This window comes from Leptinotarsa decemlineata, unplaced genomic scaffold (assembly GCF_025532065.1).
Source record: "Leptinotarsa decemlineata unplaced genomic scaffold, Ldec_3_MD MMD2_tig00002159_RagTag_RagTag, whole genome shotgun sequence".
Taxonomy (NCBI): Eukaryota; Metazoa; Arthropoda; class Insecta; order Coleoptera; family Chrysomelidae; genus Leptinotarsa; species Leptinotarsa decemlineata.
The window spans coordinates 8,397,650-8,414,543 of record NW_027412574.1 but is presented as its reverse complement, the minus strand read 5'-3'; the positions used below and the strand labels follow the sequence as shown (position 1 = coordinate 8,414,543).

The 16,894-nt window shown below is 34.4% G+C and overlaps 1 protein-coding gene and 1 long non-coding RNA gene across 4 annotated transcripts in view; one reads left to right on the top strand and one right to left on the bottom strand.

Moving 5' to 3' along the window:
* Positions 1 to 15,215, top strand: part of shd (cytochrome P450 family 24 subfamily A member shade) — a 33,199-nt gene extending 17,984 nt beyond the window's left edge. For all 3 annotated transcript variants that reach the window (XM_023165447.2, XM_023165448.2, XM_023165446.2), the window contains exons 4-6: positions 4,543 to 4,757; positions 9,496 to 10,021; positions 13,252 to 15,215. In XM_023165447.2, the coding sequence (XP_023021215.2) occupies positions 4,543 to 4,757; positions 9,496 to 10,021; positions 13,252 to 13,288 (778 nt within the window). In that variant the 3' untranslated portion in view covers positions 13,289 to 15,215. The remainder of the gene's footprint in view (positions 1 to 4,542; positions 4,758 to 9,495; positions 10,022 to 13,251) is intronic.
* Positions 2,038 to 3,888, bottom strand: LOC141483037 (uncharacterized). Its single transcript, XR_012465867.1, has 3 exons — positions 2,970 to 3,888; positions 2,812 to 2,904; positions 2,038 to 2,510 (listed from the first exon to the last, which is right to left on the bottom strand). It is a non-coding gene; the product is annotated as an uncharacterized lncRNA (long non-coding RNA).
* Positions 15,216 to 16,894: the final 1,679 nt, after the last annotated feature.

Below are 16,894 nucleotides of genomic sequence, written 5' to 3'. Positions count from 1 at the left end.
ATGTGTTATTCCTGTTGCGGGTGAGTAGTTATCGCCTGATTCTTGTCGGGTTTGATGCTAATTCTCCAAAGATTAACTTGCTTGGTGTAACTAGCTCGTGGTTGATGGATCTGGCCAGCAGAGCTGTGTCGTCCACGTGGAGAGCCAATTTATTGAGGTTTTTCTCTGACTTCAGCATGTCTGCCATATACACCAAAAAAAGGTGAGAAAGAACTGCGCCTTGAGGGGACTCCTGCTTCCAGAAGTTGTCTGGCGAGGAGTTCTTGTTCTACTCTGCATTGGCTAGAAAAGAGTTGATGTATCTTAACATTGTCTTCGTGTAGCTATAATTCGTCATTTTTGGAGTCCGTAATGCCAGATTGTGTCGAACGCCTTGGAGATGCCGATAAATATCAATCCGGTATGGATATTTTGCCCAGTTTGAAACCTTCAATCCCATAGTCAATCAATTTCAAGACTCAAAGGTCCGTCGAGTGTTCCGGCCTGAATTAAAACAGCTCGTTCATTACAACGAGCATTCTGCTGCCATTTTCATCGATGGGGTCATGCTTATTGGGCGATCGTTATATTGGAACGTGAATTTTTCGGGTTTGGGGATCATAATGACCGGTGACCTTCTCAAAAGGATACGGAAAGTGTTGCAATTAAAGTATGGCGTTGATGACGTTTGTCATTGTTGCTATTCCTTTCGGCTTTTCAGTACCCGATTTGGGTGTTGTCCGGGTCCACGGCTGGGTAGCGAGACCTCAGACGATATCTCTGCCTTCTTCCGGAATTATAGAGTTCATGAAGTGATCGTTGTCCTTCCACTGTCCTCTAATTTTATATACCGTCTGTTCGACTTGTTTCTGGATGTTTTTCACCTCTTCGGTAATGTAGACATCATTATATCTACATTGTCGAAAGTGTCAGCAAATGCTTCGGCTTTCTCTTGATCGATGTAGACGATACCCTACTCTCCGTGTATTAGAGGACATAGTTTTCGGCAGCCCTTCTTCTACATATTCTGTGCAGATTGATATTCAGTATTGAATTCTAACAACGGGTTGTCCATTGTCGTTTTCGGAGAATGTAGTTCTTGATGCAGATGTCTGCTTGCTCTGTGCTTACACCTCTTGGTGGTACAAAACCTGTATATGTCGTCTTCTGATTCTGGTATTATGTGAGTCTGTAGACTGAAGCATCAGGCTGAGAATTCCCGTTCGCTTCGCTCCATGGATTGCTAGATCGCTTGTTGTAGTGTCGTAGCGTCTTCCAGGTCAGTATTCGTTTCGATCCGGGAGATGTCCTTATCGCATCGTAGACGATGCGCTGGAATTTACTCAAGTGATGATCCTCTACTTTGGTTGGTCTATTTTCGCTATCTACCATACCAGTCCAACTGATGAATCTATGTAGGGAAACGCATCTTGAATGAAATTTATTGTGAACATATATAATTATTATCATAGATGAAGTGTATTTCTTGAAATCTTATTGTTAAATCAATATTGTCAAATGAATGCAGCTTAATTTGCTCAAATTTGACAGAATCCCGCGTTTTTAAGAAATCCTGTTATTGAAACTAGGTACAGTCAATATCACTTTTGAAAGGCCCACATAGCAATAGATATTCCAGGTATATTTCATGAATATACATTTAAGGATATTGTATTATGCTATGAATATGCCATGGATATATATATATCTTCTGGAGAATATTCCCTGGAAGTGCTCCTGGCGAACCTTTGATATATTTTAAGAATATTCCTTGGGAATATTCTTGGAATATCTTATAATATTCTTAGAATATCTAAGGTATATTCTATTAAGAATATTCCAGGAATAGAACCCAAGGAATATTCATAAAATATTCAGGATATTCTTAGTTTATTGTAGGAATATACAATAGAGAAACACCATAGAATATTCTTTAAATATATTTTATGAATATTCTAGGAATATTTGGAATATTCCAAGAATGTGACGAGTAACCGCTATTAGGCATGTATATATTGCATTTTGATACAAGATTCACACAAGTAATAAAACACATAATATTCATAAACAAATATATTTTAAAAACAATATACACTGAAATATTTGACGTTTCAACCAATATCAAAAATAAAAAATCCAATTCAAAATATTTATTCACTGAATAAAATATTCCTGAATACTGTCATATTACAAATATTAGAAATGTATTCAAATTAGGATGTTCTTACTCTCAAACAAATATATACTAAAAAATATGCTAAAATAACAACTCTGTGAATTCATCAGCACTAATTAAAAAATAATAAATATATCATTTCATTGAAAAAGAAAAAGCGTATTACATCAAGAAATAGGTTAGGTTAGGTTTCTCACTTAGAAAAATAAACCCACAAATGAAGTATTTAAAATGAGTGGTATGATGGGTTCTTCAATGAATTTCACTTACTTAAAGTTATTCAAACTTTGCTCACCAGAAAAGTTTTCCTTATATTTGTCCAACAATGCATCAGCCAGTGTTTCAATAGTAATACCTGGAACAAAATGTACATTAACGTTCATTATCACTATTTGAAAGTGGCACAATAAAACTGGAATAAAAATCAAATAGATATTTTTCGCATAGGTTACTCATGAACATTTACAACATTTTATGACTTGGAGAACAACATGCATTGTCTTGTAAAAAAGTAATCATTACGTTTTCAGTTCCTTGGCGCACCTGCCTGTACCAGGTACCACTCTGTTTCCTTTTGGGCAAATTGATACTATCTTGAAAACGAGTGATGAAAATTATGAAAACAAATGATACAAAAGAATGTGTCATTCACTTACTTTTCTCTATTGAAGATACACAACTGAAATCACTCTAGTTCAAACATGTACTTAGTCAAACCAACAAATCCCACACACCAACTCTCCTCGAACCTAAAATGAGGTATAGTAGGTTAATCACCATGACTTTACTATCGATATTATTGCATTTTACTCACTTTTCTTGAAGACTGAATAGATGCAACTCTCCTGTTTGAAGATCCAAAATCAAACTATTCGCTGTACTGCAAATTGGACAACCCTAAATTATAAATGGTACACTGAACGTGATAGAATTATACTTTCATAATAACACCAACACACCATGCATTACACACGCGAACCTACCACGTCAACCGCCATGTTGAATCAAATGTCGAATTTAACGCAAACGCAAATGTACCATGCATTAAGGGACAGGCGCTTTCACAGAGCTTATTCGACTGTCGCGCGCTACACTTCAATTGACCAATGAGAAACGTTTACTCCAATTATTCACTTCCCCATTTCTCTGTTTCCAGGATTTTTCGCTTTGTAATTAAATAATTTCAAATACAAAAAGACAAATAGGATGAGATTTAACCAATTTATTGATGCAATTGGTTCATTTATTGGCCCATTCAAATTTTTTTGTCGTTTCCAACAGTTGCTGTTGGAGCAATTCATCCAGAATCTTTGCGTTGAGTTCAAAAACTGGTTAACGCTATCAGGGTTATATACATTAGGTTATGCATTCGATTAAGATCTTCAAATATTTTTGTTTTTAATAATATTGAATTATTTGAATACGTTATTATAAGATAATTCAAAATTCCATTGTATAGAATATTCCAAAATATACCGTGGGGATATATTCTAAGAATATACCATATGGTATATTCGAGCGACAATATTCTTAGAATATTCAAGGGAGAATAATCCATTTATAGACATTCTATGCACATTCTTTCGGGAATAATCCTGCCATATTCATTCAAGCATATTCTATGAATATTCTAAAGGCATGTATATATTCCAAGAATATTCTATGAATATTTGGAATATATACGTTCGTTTTATGATATACAGGGAATATTCCATGAATATCTAGTGCTGTGTGGGGGACAATGTTCCTTCCCACTTTTCTCTTAACAACATAAATAACTTTCAGATGTTCAAATTCTCATAATTTACATTTCAATTTCAACTTATCCAATTGAACAAGGAAATGTTCTCAGTAGCTCAAAAACTGTTTGTATTAGTTTCAAATTTGAGTTAGAGCTACCATACAACGAATTCATATTAAATTTGTCGTTTACAACATTGCTTAACTCATTCTTCAGTAAATATTATCAACTATTTTATTTCATCCTATACATTATTATTTCAAAAGTTGGCTCAGTCGTCCACACTCAATGTGTATATTATCAGTTTAGTGATATTTTAGTAATTGATGATTATCTAGTGATTATTTTGTGTACGAGGCTAATGTTGAGAAAATTAAATAGACAATCAGGGTCAGGGATTCGATGAAAACAATTGAATCATCACACTTGACAATTTGACATGATTACAATTTTGATAACTGACATTTCACTGAAGATGTTCAGCATGCGCATAGATTTTGCCGATCATTCGATAAATCATCTTTCTATCTATTGCCTAACACTGCTATCATCATTATGAACATGTAATGTCAGTTCTTCCGTTCATATAATGCACATCCTCTGTAAGAATCCCACCGATACGCCATATCACTTTCATTATTTTAAGGGACACTTATTACGGGCTGCCTTTTTGGAAAATTTTCGAGACTCCCGCCTACAAGAAACTAGCAGAAAGCGAAGACACAATTTATCAATTGGTCACAAATTTAATTTCTACAGCAGATCAAGCAGCAAATAGGAGCCCAGTGTTCCAATCTGTCTTAGATGCCAATATTAACCAAAAAGAAAAGACTGCTGCAATTGTGGATTTTATAGCTGCAGGTAACTCCATCACTCTTTTAATTCATGAAAAACATGCTAAATTGCATTAGTATGAAAAATCGATTTTTTATTAATGTAACACCCGGAATAGTAGATCAGATTTCAGTTGTGAATTCCATTTGGCTCAAATACATTTCAACGTGGCTCCTCTGTAAAATAAGAAGTACGTTTTGAATATTGATTTATTTATATGATAAAATCGGCCGATACTTGAACATCCATAACGTACCTATGCAAAAAGCACTTTATTGTGAGATTTTCACTAAATAGTTTTATAAAAACACAACACGTGTTTCGCTAAACAATATCTTCTTGAGGCGTGCCTATACTAACAGTTAGTTAATATTCAAGAACATTTCATTGTGAGATTTTCACTACACAGTTTTACAAAAACCCAAAACATGTTTCGCTATACAAAAGCTTCTTCGGGCTTGTTTACACTATCTGTTGGTTAGTATTCAAGAAACACTTTATTGTGAGATTTTCACTAAACAGTTTTACAAAAACGCAACACGTGTTCCGCTATACAATAGCTTCTTCCGCCATGTTGGCACTAACTGTTGGTTAGTATTCAGAAAACACTTCATTGTAAGATTTTCACAACATAGTTTTACAAAAACGCAACACGTGTTTTGCTATTCAATAGCTTCTTCGGGCGTGTCTACACTAACTGTTGGTTAGTATTCAAGGAACGCTTTATTTTCAGAAGTAAACGCGGAAGTGATGAAGCTGTGAGAAATTAGCGGATTTCATGTAAAGCAAGTGTGCCTGAAAGCAAAGAGATGCCGCAGACAGGTTTGGCTTGGAGTACAGCCGCCGAGCTAAGGAAAATCACTAGAAGGAGTCCTATATAGATATTGCAGACTGTCATCCTTAACACTTATTGATATTATTATTTTCGAGAGGAGAGCATTTTTTCAGATTTGAGTTTGTCGGACTACTATCTCGGGTGTTGCGTGCATTATACAAAGGGTTAATTGATTTCCTTCTTGTTCTTTTGTAATGGCAAGGTGAGTCGGTTTGTATTCTCCCTCAAGTCTAAAAAGAAGTAGTCACACTATTTTACTTTCTGAAGTAAAACTTCTTTACGCGCGTTGGACTTTGGGAGTAAACTGGTGATTGAGTGACGAGAGCGTTACGAAAACTGTGATCTGGCGTGGCGAACGGAAGTTGAAAGGAAGGTATAAGTTAGTGAAGATGAAGATAGAAAGATAGAGAGTTACGTTTCGTATATTACTATAGTGGCAAGAGAGATAGAGAGGTGCGACCAAACATTTACGGTCGAATAGCCTCTAAAGAATTAGGACAAACTAATATAGATTTCGCGTCCGAAAATTGACAACTCTTGGTTAACTTTCTACAAGATCAGTTAGAACTAAAAATGAATAATAACCAAAATGAGCCTACCATAAGACGTGGAACAACAATCGGTACAATTTTCTTTAGATATCTTTCTAATTATCAAACGAAAACATATGTATCTCATTTCTCTTACCATAATCCTATTGTTTCGGTCTTACAATCGACCAAAGAAAGTACTGATGAAAATAATCAAATTAATTTATCAATGAATATTTGTAGAAAATTGATATATGTATATACATGTGTACATTATACACATAAATATAAATAAATAAATAAATAAATAAATAAATAAATATATATATATATATATATATATATATATATATACATATATATATATATATATATATACAGTGCGGTCCTAAAGTAAGGGGTAAATTCATTTTCAACGTATAATTATGAATACAAATGAAAAATCCTGTAACAGAATTATTTTTATATTTGAAAATACACATTTCAATAAAATCATTCAACTGCCTCATCAACCCCTAGGGGTTAAAGCTACCTCTATGAAAATTTTAAATGGAAAAGAGTAGCGTATGATACCTCATTTAAAAGGGTTTTCAATTATCTTTTCAGCAATATGGTATTTTTTTATAATTGGACGTTGGTATCAAAAAAAATATTCAATTTGTACAGGTTAATAACGATACCATGGAACCAAATAAAGTTTAACGCTCTCAACAATATTTGAAATAATAACAGTCTAAAGCATATGCCCAAAATGGGAACCGTTCATCTCCTGATAACAAAATACAATACAAATAACTGTAGAGGTCTAGCGGACTAACTGAATTTCAGAAACGTCTCATCTTTTTGTGACATTCAAATGTCACAAAAACATCCGATGCTACTTTTTTAAAAACAAAATAACTAATAGACTAGTCAATTGTGACAGGTATTTGTCCCGAGGGAGATCTGTTTGTATTGAATAATTGTTTTTTCTTGAGTGTCATTTGAGTTTCAGTTGGGTTCATAAACATAGAAAGTGAATTTATTCTTTACTTTAGGACCGATATACATACATATGAAGTTAAAGAAGTTTTATTTCAGTCGTGTGGTCTAAAGCACACAGCTGATAGCTATAAATACACTTTTACTTTTATTATAGTTTTCGTTATTCATTGATCCAATTTCTAATGAAGCGCCAAGTTAGATACAGGGTATTTTTATTTTTCTCAAGTCTTAGTTTTCGAGTGATTTTGTTCGAAATGTTTTTTTTTTCAAATACTTAATTAATACATGTTGCGTTTTTTAAATTTCCATCGTTTTATTCATGCTGATGAGACCTGATTTTTCAAAGGAGTATTCATTATTTTTATTGCAATATTGAATATTCATATAGCAGGTTTAATCAATTACTCTTCTATACGAAGTGAAAAAAATTAAATAAAAAGAAAATTGAGAGCCAAATTAAAAAAAATACCAAGCACAATCTTGGGAAGAGTAAACTGAGTGTTGATCTTCAAGACTCTTCCTACATAGAGCCGTTTCTGGCTCTGAGGACTGGTAAAAAAAAATGCCAGTAGGTAAAGAAGAGAATTCGAGTCTTACATATTGTTTTTCTCATTTTGGTGAGAACGAGTGGAGCAAATTTTGTTTCATAATATTATAATTTCTTGTCAGAGCACGATAATCCTTACATACATACACTGTAAAGTCCATGTGCTGTTCAAAGTAAGTGTATTATTTGTTATTTTCACTTTCTAACGCACACTTCTAGGGTCGCGGGTCGCATTATGTCGATGGATATAGGCTGAGACTACATACGCTGGACATGCCACAAGCAAACACATTAGGGTTTTAGCTGACTCGCAGTAGGCCCTTTCCGGGATTATGATAGGCTGAGTTTTTGAGGACACTATCTTGGCAGTCCTAAGTGGATTCCTTAATTTTCGTCCTCAGTCCTCTCGGCATGAGAGAAGCAAATATCAATACGAGGTCTTCAGTATTCTTGTGTAGGAGCAAAGTGATTTCTGCGGTTTTAATGTGGCCTACCAAATGCTCAAGTTCTTGTTACCTTATGTAGAGAATCATAATCAGAACTCTTGATGACATCTCAGGACCTATTCAGTACCATTCTCTTGTATATAAACTCCAAACTCAAAGTCTCCGTCCCGATATCCTTAGAGAAAATATATCGCGGGAATCTCCTTCGGAGAAGAATAATTTTTCGGGTCTTCACATCTAGTTGGTTCATTTTAGAACTCCTATAATTGGAATGACAATTATATTTGTAACAGCAACTTTATTTTTCCTCGACAGTTCAAATGGCCAAATCTGGTTACTATTTTATCGAATAGCTCAAGTTGAGCTCATGCGATGTTACATGAAATGCCTTGCAGTATTCGATCCAAGACATAGAGAGTTTATGCTTGTATTACACTGAGTCATACGTTATACATATGTCAGTGAGTAGGCAAATCTTTGTGAAAAAAAAATTGCCCCTCGGCGAACTAATCTGAAATGTCTGAAATGAATCTGCTATTCTTCCTCCATCCATTAATTGAGAATGCTGGCCAGATGGCAGATGACAATATATTTTTGTTTCGGAATTACTTCTGTATCATGTGTTGCATCATGTGGTTGCTTAAAACAAAATTAGTACGTCATCTTTGACGGTCTGCCATATTGGATTTGGAGAATTACCATTCCATTTTTCATATTATTTTCAGCAAACCCTTTCATTTGATATCCGTATCATGAAGATGCATAAGAAAAACTAGTCCGCCATCTTGGACTCGTATTCTTTTCAGCAAACCCTTTCATTTAAGCCCATATCATGGGTCTGTCTAATAAAAATTTGTCCGTCATCTTTGATTAGATTGCAGACCGACTGAATGGAATGGGAAAATGTATTTTCGGGTAATTCAGTGTTCAAATGCAAATAGTTATTTCGAAAGGACTTTTTCCTTTATTGCAATTCAATGTTCATGTGAAAGTAGTTGTTTCAAAAGGGTTTCTTCTTCCAGTTTGTATCTGAAAGAAACTTCTGTATATTTTTCTTCTTCCTCTCTTTGGAAGTTTCCCTCATTTTTGGCCAATAACGGTGAAATTGAATGCCAAAAGGCTTTTTTTCACAAAAAACAAAGGAATTTGTTATCGAACACGGACGAAGCACCGACAAAGATTACTCTTAATAGGGCATTGAGACGAGGTCAAAAAATGACCCAAAAAATATTATTTGTTATGTAAAATGCAAGGTAGATGCACAGAAGGAAGTCTAGTTCTGATAACAAGTGACAAATATTTAAAGCAATATTTGAGAAGTAATTGAAGTATAGTAGTTCAAGTTGTTATTAAACTTGATTGAGCTCATCACTTATTAGCAAGAAACCATTCAAACCTTCTAAAATCAAACAACTTTTTTCAGGTATCCATACGCTTAAAAACAGTTTGGTGTTCCTCCTCTACCTTGTAGCGAAAAACCCCGGAACACAGGAAAAGATCCTAGAAGACTCGTCAAAGGCATACTTAAGAGCTTGTATTATGGAAACTTTTCGCATATACCCCACTGCCAATTGCTTGGCAAGAATAACCGAGGAAGAGCTGGAACTTTCTGGCTACAAAGTAAAACCAGGAAGTGTTATTTTATGCCAAACAGGTATAGCTTGCAAGAATGATCGATATTTTGCTGATGCAAACCAGTTCAGGCCAGAGCGTTGGCTTACTGAAGAAAAATCTTTGACTTCTACCAATGCTACATACCTGGTGATTCCGTTTGGTGCCGGGCGAAGAATTTGTCCAGGAAAAAGGTTCATAGAACAAGTTTTACCAGTAATTTTAGAAAATACCCTTAAAAAATTCATCATAGACGTAGTAGTTACAAGGCCAATTGAGTTGCAATTCGAATTTCTCTTATCTCCAAAAGGACCTACATCTCTGATCTTCGAAGACAGGTAATGAATTACAGTCTTATATTTTGATGCAAAGTGTCATTTCTGTACAGAAAATAATTTGCGGTTAATAATGATGAATCTTAAGTGTGCAATTTACACATGAAATATACTGTTGTAAATTATTTTTTGACACAAAATAACACCAGCCGCCGCTAGTCTTAGTCAATCGACTATGACTTGGCCAAGGTCGTGTTCAACTCGACTTGCCCTTCTCGATCGTTCTAGATATCGCGTCGCTTCGAGAGACTTCCCTATCGGCTTCCATAGACTTCCACAACCATATATAAACACTACCAACAGGCAGATATGAAAGTCTAGTTGAATTTTTTTTCAAATTGATGACGCAATATTTTAGATTTGCTGAGTCATTTATTTCTAGTAGTTGGAGAACCGTAATAGATGTCTTTATCTCCTTCCAGACTACCGATAATACACTGTAAATCGTAAACAAATCGTAAGTCATGTCATATAAAAGTATGTGTTTTATGGCGTATTTCATTGATGACGCATGTGTATTCTTCCCCCAACCGTATACCTACCTTATTTTGTATCAGGAGCCCCATATCTCGCGAAAAAGCTTAATATGCCGCTGAGTTTTATTACAATGTTTTCTCAAACTTGCATTTTTGACTTTTCTATAGGTATCATTTATTAATTTGTTTATGTCTGAAAAACAGTTGAGAAATTCAAATCATTTCAGAACTGGTATTATTATGCACTACTACATTTTTATTTCCGGAAATTTTCTAACCATGTTACACTGTTATTCAAAGCCATTTGAGTACTCAATCTTTCAAAGTATATAAAAACTGATATAGCAAATCCTAACTTTTTGTAAAATTTTCCACTCTATTGCCTAATCAAACTTTATTTAGTGGCGCCAATAATTTCGCTAAACTTGTGTGTCTTTACTCAACTTTGTTTATTTTCTGTGTGATTTAAAGTATTTATATTCACTTCAGGCTAAGGTTCTAAATCCTTTATAGACGTTCATTTATAGTTTGGATGTCGGTGTAAAAAGTGTTCATGTTACTTTTGTACCAATTCGTTGCTGTTGAGCTTTCCTGTTCACCTAATTGAAGTTGAAGCATTTATTTGATATATTCAAGAAACACTTTATTATAATATTTTCACTACAGAAACGGTAATGTCCATTACAGGACACTATCTTTCTGTAGTTTCTATCGTTTCTTATTTTCGACATTATTAAAAAAGTTTATTTAGAAAAGATTTGAAATCACAGCCACCTACGTGACAAAACAAAAAAATTCATGTTTAATGATTCTAGCCTCATAAAGAGTACTAGTACTACTTACAGATTTGTATTACTCAATTGTTTAGCATTAATTAATTTAGTCAATTATTTCTTGTCATTGAATCATACTGATAGTTATTATGAACCTAGAGTGAAATATCAATTTTGAACCAAAAAACTAGTAAAAATTCAAACCATTTTCAACAAACATCGATATACTAGTTCGAATAATGAATTGGACTAAATTTCGCATTGAAATATTATAGTAATATGAGGGAGGCGCCTAAAGGTGTACCTATATGAGATACTAGTGCTTGTTATGAGGCTAGAACCATAAAAAAATTGTTTTTTTTTTGTTTTGTTACGTAGATAGCTTGTATTCAAGTCTGAATATGATATACACAGTAATATACACTGTCCGCCATTCGCGATGGAAACCCCATTTTTACGGTAAAACATATTAGGGGGCAAAATAGGCTCAAAATTCCTTCAGATTCCTGATCAGGACTACCAACTAATACGATTACACTTTTTTCCTGAAAAAATTTCAGTCCTGAAAAATCCGAATTTGTCTCACTTCTTATGGAAACACCCCCGTATCTTCCGTAATATTCGAGGTGGAACGATGAAACTCTCAGGACTGATGGAAATGCTCAAAATGCACCTACCACCTGAATGGGGTTGGCCAAAGTGATATACACTGTCCGCCACTCGCGATGGAACACCCCATTTTTACGGTAAAACATATTAGGGGGCAAAGGAGGCTCAAAATTCGTTCAGATTCGTGATCAGGACTACCAACTTACTACGAATACACTTTTTTCCTGAAAAAATCCGAATTTGTTTCACTTCTCATGGAAACACCCCCGTATCTTCCGTAATAATGTCGATTTCCGTATAGTCGAGTTTCTCTCAAACAATTTCGTTCATGTTTTGATGTCAAAACCAAAAAAAAATCTACTTCAATTAGTACGGAAGATACGGGGGTGTTTCCATGAGAAGTGAAACAAATTCGGATTTTTCAGGACTGAAATTTTTTCAGGAAAAAAGTGTAATCGTAGTAAGTTGGTAGTCCTGATCACGAATTTAAAGGAATTTTGAGCCTATTTTGCCTCCAAATATGTTTTACCGTAAAAATGGGGTGTTCCATCGCCAGTGACGGACAGTGTATATCACTTTGGCCAACCCCATTCAGGTGGTAGGTGCATTTTGAGCATTTCCATCAGTCCTGAGAGTTTCATCTTTCTACCTCGAATATTACGGAAGATACGGGGGTGTTAAGAATCACACGTTAAAAGATAAGACCTCGTTAGTCCTTAGCTCGCACAAGTTTCTCAACTTCTGAGAGTTGTCGTTGGCGCCCCGGAGCGCCAATTAATTCTTGTTATTTTATAATTTCATGATTTGTATTATATATATATATATATATATATATATATATATATATATATATATATATATATATATATATATATATATATATATATATATATATATATATATATATATATATATATATATATAATACAAATCATGAAATTATAAAATAACAAGAATTAATTGGCGCTCCGGGGCGACTTCATCGATTCCAGTGGCGCATTTGCTTTTCAGCTGCAGGAAAAACCGGAAAAACCTGCAGCTTGACATCATCTGAATAATGACTACATAAAGATTATAATAGTGGTCTTCTAGATTGAAGTGTTCATCTATTTCAAACTTTTGTAAGAGTTTGTTGCTTCCGTCAGAAGTTGAGTCATGTTTGAAGACCATCAGTGTCCTATTAGGTGACCTTTTTTGTATATATAAATAAATAAACTATCCTATTACCATTTCAAAACCTTGCGAACATGTAATTTTCTGTTGGAAGAATCCTGAAAGCAAATAGGGAAATATATTGAATAAAAATGCAGTTTGAGATTATATAACCCACTGTTACCGAGGTTTTTTGAAAACAATTTTATTATTTATATTTCAGGATTGGATCAGAAGAAAATTCCACTGCAAGTGAATAACTTTTGATGTCTTGTTTGGGAGGTTGCTGGTGTCAAAAATCCAAAAATAGTAAACCCACACTATGTACAAAACAATTTGGTATCGTACCGTATTTACTATTATTTTAAGACGTAGGTTTAGTACTCTGTGTTATTACATTAATTATGAAGACATGAAGAATAGAGATGACCGGTCAGTCGAAACATAATAAATAATTTTTCTTGTCCTGAGTCTATACTATTCTTAATGATCTATGTATATTTTTCAAAATTTTCAGTGTTCGTTTGAAAAGCATGTATGTATTCCCACAAGAAATATCCAAAACATATTTTTTTTATAGTTGTATCAATTTGAAGAGTAGAAATTGTATAAATTGGAAGAGGTTGTATTTTTAGGAAAGATTTAGTTTTTGGGAATGAAAGGTTTTGGCTTCAACAAAACTGTTGTTAGATTACTCATACCAGTGTTGCCAACTTGGTGAGGAATGAAAATCTTGCTTAGAAAACTAGTTACTCCTACATTTCAAAATATTACCGAACACCCTTAGAAAATGTCAGAAAACACACTTTTTGACGTAACGGGAGATTTTTCCAACTACCAATTTTTCAGGATATGACATCAGAGTTTGATTTTTAAGTGAAACACCCTATATACTATTCCATTTTTGAAATCTATATAATATTCTGGGTCCGATGATACCTCATAGTTGATATTTGAATTATGGATTGGAACACACGGTTGCGTCAGAAGGCCTGCAAGATCACCCGACTTAACCCCTTTAGACCCCCTGTAGATCCTCTCGAGTTATCGAGGAAGCTGCTATGAAACAATAAAACAATAACGTTTCGATGAATGTTATTTTCAGTTACTGAATACATTTATAGAGATTTTATTGATAACAGAAATAAGTTTGCACTTTATTCTAACTGAAGGGCCAGAAGTACCTTGTCACCAACTATCCACTTTTATCAATTTCAACAACTTCATTCACTAGTTCACAATCACAATTGAACACTATACTTCAATTACACTTTGTAACTTTCCTCTCATTTCTCGGTCGTGTTGAACACATTCAAACCATTCTATGAACAAATTCAAAGGTTACTTGCAGCTTGATGCTATCTCAAAGAGTCACGTTCTTTTCTCAGAATCATAGCGAGCATCAATGTTATGTCAATCACGCTTCTTTGTCTCACTCAGGCCAGTAGAAGCTTGATTCGCTTACTTTTACTTGCCATGGATGTAACAATATTTACCCAAGAGCCCTAGAAATGTTGGTCCTTTTTTCAGCAAATAAACTATAAATAAACAATGAAATTATTGATATTTTCTTGGAATATTCAGCTTTTCAAATGAACACTAATTACCGAGTTTATACAACACTTTCATATTTGCCATCATTTGATAGGTTTCAACAATATGAAATAATCATAATAAAGCAGTGAGTGAAAATCTATTTAGATATACCTAGGTTCAATTTTGTGTAACTAAGAGCCCCTATCAATATCTTGGTCTTTCATTTTGTTTCACGTTAAAAATGGTATGCAAGTTGTTGTAGCCTCAAAAAACGCGTTCGTTGATAAGAAAATAAACATGTTTTTTGGGGGGCTTTTATCAACATTACTCATAGTATATAATAAAGACTATATTTTAAGATAATTGACTGAGTACAAAAAACGCGGCAATGTTGTTGTCTAGGCTGTGCTTTATCAGGATTCATTTTTCGTACAAACTTTTATATCTTATACAGAGTTTACAAAAAAGTACTCACCATTTTAAAAATGATGAATAATTGACAGAATTCTATTTGTATCTTATCTACTTGATTCATCAGAATCAATTTACAATAATACTTTTTTATGTGGTATCCACTCTTAGATAAACACACTAATAGTTTTAATATATTTGAATTATGTGTAATAAATGAATTATTTTTATTGCTTAAAATTGTATTATTGAAAACCTATGTGGTGTGAAGATAAAATTGAATAGAAAAATTGAAAAAAAGTTTTGGCATGTATGGATTTTTTTTATTTGAAATCTGTATGGAGTTTCTTTTGGCATCTATACTCATTCAAAAACTCAAGCTTGAATGGTGGTTCAATTTGAATGAATTGGTTATTTTTCACAAGGTATGGATTAAGCTGGCCAAATATTTCACACAAATTGGGGGAGGTAAAATCTATACTTATAAATGTGTAAGTCACTCACTCAACACTCATTCATCTCTATTCCTCTGTGCTGATAAGTCCTAGGAAGCTTAAATTTGGTATATAGGTGGTCTTAGATGCACACTAAGAAAGGATTTTCAAATATTCCAACTGGAGCGCCCCAATGGGGTAGAAGAGGGGCGTGTACATATGAAAATTCAAGTGACCTCCCTGTAAATTTAATTCAGGAGCGAGTCTCCAGACGAGATGGATGTCGAGTTTACGACTCCAACGGACCTCTCTGTAAATTTAGTTCAGGAGAGAGTCTACAGAGGAGATGCATGTCGAGTTTACGACTCTAACTGACCTCCCTGTGAATTTAGTTCAAGAGCAAGTCTACAGAGGAGATGGATGTCGAGTTTACGACTCCAACGGACCTCCCTGTAAATTTAGTTCAGAAGCGAGAGCTGCTGCGTACACAGAATCTGTCTCCGGTGGGGGAACTAACTCCCCATGAGCAGGTTAGCAAACGTTTGCGCTCAAGTGAGGTTTCACCAAAACCAGAGGCGAAAAAGCCCTGCACGGCTGAATCTAAGGCATCGTCAGGTGTAGCTGACGTTCAAAAACCCTCAAATGGTACGGTTGCCGTGAATATCAAGGTGAGAATCTTGCAACTTGACTATCCGACTACCTCATTAATAGAGCATATACTTTGTGCCTGCCCCGCTGGGGACCGAATCAGGTCTTTAGAGTTTGACAGAGCCGTACTCTCACCATCTGACCTGAAAGACCACTCACCATACAAACTAATCGGCTTCGTTTATAAGATTGCTTTATTTGATCGAGTGTAAATAGGTGTGAGCCACAATTACCTATTGCGGGTTGCGGTGGAGGATCAAATAGACCCACTTACTTTGGACCTAACCTATCATATGAAAATAACCTTTTCATCACTGTTTCTCCGTACCGCTATATTTTCGGTGGCTGAAATTCTTTATGTAGGTTCGTTTTATATTGTAAATATACAATGAGAAAGGATTTTCAAATATTCCAACTGGGGCGCCTCCCACTGGGAATAAAAGGGTAGCGTTTAAATATGAATATTACCTTGCAATAAGAAAGGATTTTTAAATATTCCAACTGGGTCGCAAGCTGCAGGGAAAGAAGGTGTGTTCATAAAATAAAGTTACCTTTTCATTACTATTTCTCCATTCCCTTAAATTTCCCATGGGTGAATTTATATTTATTACCAGCATTGAACCCGTGCGGAGCCGGGGGATCGCTAGTAGTAAAATATTTAGGAAAATTTCCAAGCATTATCAAATCGTTTTTTATTCAATTAATAAAAATACTTATACAAAAACCCATCTCAAGATATTGGAATACAAAATTTCAAGTGAGTCATTAGTATTTGAATTTGACATTTCTGAAACGATAGTATTAGGGCTGCTTCTGAATATTTATATCGACAATTTT